The following is an 8,992-nucleotide window of genomic DNA, read 5'->3' as shown; positions in this document are numbered from 1 at the left end:
TGGTTGACACAACAGTTTTGCTGTTACATATCACTGTATCTATGGATGTTATGGTAGTCTGGCTAATACTCTACTCTGTATCAGAACTTTGACCTGTACATATGTGCCCAACAGGCGAGCCTCCAGCTTGCTGACCAATCACCGCAAGCATCCAGCAAGGGACACGTCATTCACACATGCTGGCGCAATTATTGTATCATCTTTTATGTGGGTCAAAGCTCAACTGCCCGCTCAGACCCCCTTCAATTCACTGAGTCAATGTACTATCAAGTATTTTCATTCTCTAAAGAACAGGGTGCTCAGTAGAATGATTAACTGCATCATCTACGTAGTTTCTCACAGCTTAATTATTTACATTTGTATCAAGCATGGATGTATGTGCATGGGTTTGTGCAAATAAGCAAAAAAGCTGTGTTCTTTCTTCACATATTACCTCATAAATGCACGTCATTTTCTACTCCTCCTCCATTGTCCAAAGTATAAAATCTGTGACTCTGAACATCATGATGACATTCTACAAGCAAACTCCAAGCAACAAAAACACTACCTCAACCTCCAACGACCTCAACCTTCAACACAGGCTCTGACAGTAAGTTTTCTCCCTATCACCGTCAATTCATTTAATTTCTCACAGTTGTGTAATTTGGTACACAATTCACTATGTTTTGATATTGCATACTTGTTTTTTTATCATCACCCTGCTATGTTGAATTGTAATATTAACCTTACCTGCAACTAGAATATAGACTTATGGCGTAGGCTATACTTATATTTCTAGAATATTTTGATATCTTATATCTTCACACCATCATATAGCTTTCTCATGACAACTGCTACAGTTAAATGTTGTTTTCTTGGTAATTGCATTAATATTCATGGTGTCTGGAACTTTAGAAATGAATATTAGTAAGATATTACACAGCCACCAGGGGATAAATAAAAAAGAAATGTCATAAAATGCCATATTTTTCCTAGCTCCATCTCCCTTTTATCTTCACAGAGGCATTCTTGTCCAGTAATTGGAAGCAGTAAACCAGTAATCCATTAACATGCCACCTCAACTGCAGTCTCAGAGCCAGCCTGGACCTCGCATTGTGCAGGGAGACTTAGGAGCCCTGGCCCCAGCTGTAAGGGAGTTCATTGAGACCAACATCGCACTGTGCCAGCCTGAGTCCTTGCATATTTGTGATGGCACGCTGGAAGAGAACTATGCTATTCTCACCCAGATGGAAGAGCAGGGCATGATCAAAAAGCTTCACAAGTATGATAACTGGTGAGTGGGCATTACTGTGTTAAAATAGCTGTTAGCGTGGTGGAATCAGTCTGACTAAAGTCTGAGGATAGTCATCCAAACCTATAGAAATTCAGTCTTAATGCAGCTTAATGCACGTTACATTTTATCACAACTGTATCTCGAACCTTAGCAGTCATTCATAAATGGGGGTTTCTTTAAAATGTTATGCTGGTTATGTTGTCAGCTGGCTCGTGCGAACAGATCCCCGGGATGTAGCACGTGTGGAGAGTAGGACAGTTATCGTCACACAGGAACAACGAAATGCTGTGCCTTGTCCTGTGGGTGGAGGAGTGTCTCAACTTGGTCGGTGGATGAGCCCCGAGGAGTTTGATAAAGCCAGCTCTCAAAGATTTCCTGGCTGCATGAAAGGTATTGTAGGCCTACTCTTCAGCTCATCTTAGAATTTCACAATAAAAGTGAATAGTAACACTTTAAATGAAACCTTTTTGTACCTAAATTTGTACCTTAAAATAATGTTTCCAAAATCGCAGTGGTTCATCAACTCATAACAGGGTGCACGGCACTTCTGCATTCGCTTTGCGACCCTCTATCGGCTATAACCGCACTATGCAAGTTTGCCAGATCGGGTAGCGGATCTGTAGTTCGATGGAATGAGATAAGAAACTACAAATTTGACATGCTTCTGATGTCGCAATACATCATACTTTCATAAAATCATGCAACATACTCTACCTTGTCTGTGGACATCGTTATTTCCAAAGCCGGTGCTGGATAAACAAATAGCGTGTGTGCGACAGAGGAAAAGTGCTTTGGTGTTGCTTTAAGACAACACTTGAAGAAAACGTGAAAATGTTTTTATCTGTTTGTTTGCTTGTTTGCTTTCTTTTTGGTTGTAGGTCGTACAATGTATGTGATACCATTCAGTATGGGCCCAGTGGGTTCTCCACTCTCAAAGATTGGAGTGGAACTGACAGACTCCCCTTATGTGGTGGCCAGTATGCGTGTGATGACTCGTATGGGGAAGGCTGTCCTGAATGAGCTTGGAAATGGAGAGTTTGTGCAATGCCTTCACTCCGTTGGCTGTCCCCTTCCACTCAAGAGTGAGTGTCTGTCACATCGCAGATTAGTCACTTCATTTTTACTAACTTTACTGACACTGCAATTACTTCATAAAATGTGCTATAAATCTCTATTACATCATTGATTATTGACATTAATGATATTGATAATAGTGTTAAGTAAGTGTCCTTAGAATTTATTTTTATGTCTTTCAGAGTCCCTTGTAAATAACTGGCCCTGTAACCCTGACCTGACATTGATAGCTCACATCCCAGATCAAAGACAGATTGTATCATTTGGGAGTGGCTACGGAGGGAACTCACTCCTGGGGAAGAAGTGTTTTGCACTCCGCATTGCCTCACGCATTGCTAAGGAAGAGGGCTGGTTAGCTGAACACATGCTGGTCAGTGTCAACACACGTTAGCATAATGCTCAATACCTAAAGACTCACCAATCCCAAGCCAGACCTTGCGCCAGCCTAACTTATATGTGCATTGTTTATAGATCCTTGGTATCACAAACCCAGCTGGGCAAAAAAAGTACATGGCAGCAGCATTCCCAAGTGCCTGTGGTAAAACTAACTTGGCTATGCTGAATCCCACACTACCTGGTTGGAAGGTGGAGTGTGTGGGGGATGACATTGCCTGGATGAAATTTGATTCAGAAGGTGAGCAGATTGTACTGTATATTCATGTATTATGTGTGCTGTGACTGAAAATTGTTTATACATGCACTCAAGGAGTCAGAGAATCACTATATTTAATGAATTAACTTGATGTTAAGATGAATGAAATGTGTAGTGCCTAGAAGATAAGCCAAGTAATTACCAGGATACTCACAAGCATTGCATGTGTTTGTTTTCCCTAAAGGAAACCTGCGAGCTATAAATCCAGAGAATGGTTTTTTTGGGGTTGCCCCAGGAACCTCTGGAAAGACCAATCCCAATGCCATGGCTACCATATGTAAGAACACCATTTTCACAAATGTAGCAGAGACAAGTGATGGGGGTGTGTACTGGGAGGGCATGGACCAGGTCCTAGATGAAGGAATATCTGTCACATCCTGGAAAAACAAACCCTGGACAGAGGAGGACAGTGAGTCATCTTTATCTATTTTCTCTCTTACTGGTATTCTCTCACTCTTTTACATAGTACTTTCCAAATGTCTTTCACACTATTTTGTAATGCCCATTTACACCTCCACCTCTACTATTCATTCTTAAAACACCCCCACATTGTCCTTTCTTTCAGCTCTTATTTATATGATTTCTCAGGTACAGTTGAGCCTAGTGCCCATCCAAACTCACGCTTCTGCACACCAGCAAAACAATGCCCTATCATTGACCCATTGTGGGAGTCCCCTGAGGGTGTTCCAATAGAGGCCATCATCTTTGGTGGAAGGAGACCTGAGGGTGAGCTTTTTTTATGGACACCCACCCACATATACCCACACAGCCTCACACACAGGGGCAGATGTACCAACACGTTAGTGTCTATTTCAGATAGGGATGTCCCGATACCATTTTTTATCAAACCGATACTAGTATGAGTATTTACATTTGTGTACTTGCCGATACCGATATTTCTACCACAAAATAACTAGCATGAAATTGCAATACATTTTCTTCTCTGCCCTGATTGTTACAATAAGCCTAAAATATAAATAATAATGAGTATCAAATAAAATGTATAATAGCAGGCTATTTCAAACAAAAATAAACAAACAATTCTGTTTAAAAGAAGCCTCCACACTGGCACTGTGTCCATATCTAAACACATTATTGGACTATTTGCACTCTCTCTCAGTAAAATCTGATAGGGCAACAAAACATGATCCCATGTGACTATGTAGTTCTAGAGACCTTTGTAAAATTGGTGTGGCTCATTTAAGAATTTAGAGCGAGCGGCCACCTAGCGAGAGAGGCAAAGAGAGAAGATGCTTCTGCAGTCTACTGATTGCAGCCAAAATAGAGTTAGCGAACAAGACTAATGCGTTGTCTAAACTATTAGCCATTGAATAAAGCGGTGATTTTTCGCACACACTGTCTTGCATCTGCCTGTTGCTCAAGACTTCAGCTACAGTAGAAGTGAATTGGGCGCTGAGTCTGACTTTGGTCTTGGAGCATATAATGATAACTAACGGGACGATCTGGACTGAAAAGGCAGGGAAGGTAACAGTTCTCAGTATAAATGACCAAAATGTGTGATAACAAAACACATTTATCTACAGAAACAGAAACCCCATGGAGTTTGTTTTGTATGCTAGGCTACTTATCCCCAACCAGCGCGAAGTACAGAGCTACACTACACCAGCGACGCACAACAACAACTAGGCTACACCAGAGCCCGTCTACGGAGAGCCTCCCCACTCCCTATTAATCCTATACCGAATTTGGCTGCAGTTCACCAGAGTTCACCTAGATGGCGATCGTGGGCGAGTCCAAAATACATGTAGTCCTATGGAGCTACATGGCTAAATTTATTGTTTTCACCTAGCCTGGCTAACGTCATACCCTCATCTCAAATGAGACGGGGTCTGGGAACTAGGCATTCATTTTCTCGTATTTGAAACGTGGTTTACGAATGCCCAGAGCCGTTTATTGGGCGCTACGAATGTCTATCAAATGCGTCTGTACGTGGCTCATAACGGCTATGGTGTGTCGTCATCGTCTTACTGCCCTCCCTCCGTTCTGTGATTGGTCCCCTAACTGAGGCGAAAATTTGCTCCATGGTATCCAGGCTGCCTAGCAGAATTAATTAAATTGCGCACGCAAGGCAAGATTTTCCCAGACCCAGGCTAGTTTTCACCTATTTAACGACTGAAACCCTCAGATTTTATTTTATTTTTCGCAAAATGGATATGGATTATCAATCAAAAGTAAAATAATCCGGGAGTCATGTCCTTTCCTTTTCTTACAGGTTTACTTACAGGTGCTAATTAATGACGTCATTGACACGTGTGAAAGGCTTTTTAGAACAATTAAGTGACTTTAAAAAATATAATACTCCACCAAGTGTATTTTCTTTGCCTCCCCTTTCGAATACAATATTCAAATTACTTGAAAAAAAATTATATCCCGAGAAAAGTGGATTTTGAGGGGTAAAGCTCCATAGACCTCCATTCATTCTGGACTCACCTGCGAGCGCCCTCATGTGGAACCACAGAAGGAACTGCAACTAGTTCAGAAACAGAAGTTCTCCCCTTATTAGACATTCTCTGGCTACACTCACGCATAGTTTAGTAGCCTGACGAGCCAGACCCACATCAAGATGTAGGGTCTGGGAACTTACCATTGGCACTGCTCAATCCGAAGGGCGGGATAAACGGTTGTCTTTCAAATTTCCTCTGCACGCAATAGGATAGGCTACAACTCATAGTCCCACGCATTTTCCCACCAGCGGAGCTAGTTGGCTAGTTGATCAAACTTTTGCCAATTTAAAAAAAGCAGCAGCATCCATCTTCTTTGTTTTCAAGTAGCAGGAAATTCACACGGAACCATCACCGACTCTATACACGATGTCTGATAGAAGTTTAATTTTGTTGTTCTTGTTAATGTCTGTCTGTTCATGCCATCCACCCACTTATAGATGCCTGCTATGCTATCAAATTTGTTATAACTGCACAAATACTTTGAGTATGTTGAGTATGTAAGTGGAGTAGAACTTCCCTGCATTATATCTCTGTTAGTTGATATCTTATTATATTATATTGTACTATTATGTTATTATATTATTTATATATATTTATTGACTATTTAATTATGCCTGTGATTGAATGATGCCGTTCAGTTGGGGGCACCACAAATTATGGTCAAAAGGCGGTGATGAGGGCTGTTTACCTGATAAAGTGAATGCTTAGTAAATTCCATGTGATGTGGTATGGCACAGTGTGCGCTTTCAGTGCATTGACCGAAATCGCTGTTTGTGTTGCCTAACTACATCTACCCCACAGTTTCTAGTCACTCAGTGCCCAACCATTGTTTACTTTTGCAGGTGTACCACTTGTATATGAGGCATTTAACTGGCAGCACGGTGTCTTTGTGGGTACTGCAATGAGATCTGAGGCTACAGCTGCAGCTGAGCACAGAGGTGAGCCATTCTTCTCAACACATCCTAATTTCATACACACTATGTAGATGTGGTGAAAAGATAAATGTTGAAACAAACATACACATATCCTCTCTGATGTAGTTATGCTTACCTATCACCAGGAAAGGTGATCATGCATGACCCCTTTGCCATGCGACCCTTTTTTGGTTACAACTTTGGCGATTACTTGGCCCACTGGCTGAGCATGGCTCAGCACCCAGATGTTAAGCTGCCCAAGATCTTCCATGTGAATTGGTTCAGAAAGAGCCCAAGTGGAGGTTTCCTTTGGCCAGGCTTTGGTGAAAATGTCCGCGTACTGGAATGGATGTTCCGCCGGCTCAGTGGAGAATCTGGGGCAATACCTTCTGCTGTAGGCTATCTCCCTGCACCTGGCTCTCTCAACCTGTCTGGCTTAAATGAACAATTGGATCTTGATGAGCTGTTCCATCTCTCCAGAGAGTTTTGGGAGAGGGAAGTTCTGGACATCAGATCTTATTTAGACAAAGAAGTGAATGATGACCTACCAAATGAGATAAAGATTGAGCTGGAACAACTGGCAAAAAGGGTACAAAGGTTGTGAGAGTAGTGAAAGAGACATCCTTGTATTGCTAATTCCCGAGTATCTTAAATGCTTTTAGAAATCATTTAATTTAGTATTTTAGTTATTTTTTGGGACTGAGCACTTGATCTGTGAAAGTGTTTGGATTCACCATATGCTAATTTTAAATAAGGCTAATCTTCTAACGTCTCTGTCCATCATGTTATTTGTTAATCTGAGATGTTTATTACATAAAAAGGTTCTCATGAAATGTGAAATTTTATGAAAGATTATTTAATGACATAACTTATTCATACTTTTGCAAGCTTGACATGTTATTTGCATAGTGATTGTATTATTGTTAGTTATAGTTATGTTGTAATACTGTCTAAGGTGCTTTGTATCACTTAACAAGAAAATTCTCATTTTTTGTACATGGTTGTTTCATAACTGTTTTTCAATGTCAGAAAGTGAGAGATCTTAATAAATATGACAATCTCAACTTAGAAGTGTTATTGACATTACTTTCAGTATGTATGTTTCAGAAAAGCCATAATATCAGAATTTTTACTTTGGATGGATGGATGTTCTGTTTGCGACCCTTACGGAAATTAACCGTGGTTTTACTATGACATAATAACCATGGTTTTTCAGTTTCATGTTTTTTTGGGTAACCATGACTATAGTTTGACCATGGTTTTTTGTAACCATGATAACCATGGTTTATCACTATAGTTGATAACTAAGCACCATGCCCGGCAAAGGGGTGCTGCTAGAAAAATTGGGCGCTCTGGGAGCTCCTTGGGAACTCCCTACTCCCAGCAGCACCCTTGCTGCCCTGTGTGAGGATCGAACTCACAACCTCCAAATTACAAGACTGATGTGCTATCTACTGCACTAACATGCCTTCCCAGAACCTCAGCAGGCAGATGGAGACTCTGGATCAATTTTCAACCCCAACCTCCTTGATTTCCCATCACCACCCACACCCAATCACGTCCCCACCCAATTAAACTCCCCAGGCCACAGAAACCCCCCTAATCTCCCATCACCATCCCCACCCCTTCATCCCACCACCCACTCAAACTCCACAGGATCCCCTGAATACCCATCACCATCCCCACCCAAGCACATGATGTTCCCTGCAAGAATAGAGACTGCTACCAGTAGCCATGCAGTTTTACTAGCCCAAGATCATTAGCACCAAAGAAGCGAAGGGCACCTCCACCCCCTCGTCCTCCCCCTCCTCGTTTAGAAGGATCTCTTAAGCAGCAGCAACCTCTTAGTTCATTTTCTCAGCCGGCATATAGCATGGAATGTGCAGTGGAAAATACAGATGGCAGCAGTTATATGATTATGTATAACAATTATATGATGACTGTATTGCATGATATTCTCAGGGTCCCTGCAATATAAATGGTACTGACAGTAGTTTTGAGTAATCTCCTACCCCTTTGAGTAATCTCCTACCCGTACCACATCAACCTCAGATTTCCCCCATGGATCATATTTCCCCAACACTTACAGCAAAACTAGCACTCCTAAATATCAGATCTCTTTCAAACAAATCTTCTTAATTTATGATCTAATTTGCACACACAACCTTGATTTTTTACTTTTAACTGAGACATGGTTAGATCAAGCAAACAGTGCTGCTACTCTCATCAAATCAGCTCCCCCAAACTTCAGTTTCTTGAGTGCTACCAGAGCAAATAAAAGAGGTGGGGGGATAGCCACAATTTTCAAGACGTCTTTTCAGTGCAATCAGTCGTCATTCGGTGACTTTACTTCATTTGAATATCTGTGTGCATGCATTAAGTCTTCTCCTCAGATTTTATTACTGACAATTTACAGGCCTCCAAAACATTCAGCTAAAGTTTTTCTTGAAGAGCTAGGTGAACTGCTATCAGTTGTTTGCATAGAGTTTGACTGTCTTATTATATCAGGGGATCTAAACTTGCATGTGGATAATCCTGAAAACAATTATGCCAAGGAATTCATTGCACTAATCGATACTTTCTCCCTAACACAGCATGTACAGGGGCCAACACA

The 8,992-nt window shown here is 41.3% G+C and overlaps 1 protein-coding gene across 1 annotated transcript; it reads left to right on the top strand.

Annotated features, from left to right (window-relative positions):
* Positions 1 to 478: 478 nt before the first annotated feature.
* Positions 479 to 7,442, top strand: pck1 (phosphoenolpyruvate carboxykinase 1 (soluble)). The gene is made up of 10 exons (XM_042088898.1): positions 479 to 589; positions 1,001 to 1,273; positions 1,479 to 1,663; positions 2,152 to 2,355; positions 2,530 to 2,717; positions 2,819 to 2,981; positions 3,184 to 3,408; positions 3,588 to 3,725; positions 6,307 to 6,402; positions 6,525 to 7,442. Exons 2-10 carry the CDS (start codon positions 1,050 to 1,052, stop codon positions 6,980 to 6,982), a joined length of 1,881 nt encoding a protein of 626 aa, XP_041944832.1. The 5' UTR covers positions 479 to 589; positions 1,001 to 1,049; the 3' UTR covers positions 6,983 to 7,442.
* The last annotated feature ends 1,550 nt before the right edge of the window (positions 7,443 to 8,992 follow it).

The sequence above is a fragment of the Alosa sapidissima genome, chromosome 4, assembly GCF_018492685.1.
Source record: "Alosa sapidissima isolate fAloSap1 chromosome 4, fAloSap1.pri, whole genome shotgun sequence".
In the NCBI taxonomy this organism is placed as follows: Eukaryota; Metazoa; Chordata; class Actinopteri; order Clupeiformes; family Clupeidae; genus Alosa; species Alosa sapidissima.
The sequence above is the reverse complement of the archived record's forward strand: the minus strand, read 5'-3'. Positions and strand labels throughout refer to the sequence as shown.

Coding starts and splice junctions, on each gene's coding strand:
- pck1 (XM_042088898.1), top strand. CDS start 1,050: ATGCCACCTCAACTGCAGTCTCAGAGCCAGCCTGGACCTCGCATTGTG. Junction 1,664..2,151: donor ATTTCCTGGCTGCATGAAAG/GTATTGTAGGCC, acceptor TTTTGGTTGTAG/GTCGTACAATGTATGTGATA. Junction 2,982..3,183: donor GATGAAATTTGATTCAGAAG/GTGAGCAGATTG, acceptor TTTTCCCTAAAG/GAAACCTGCGAGCTATAAAT.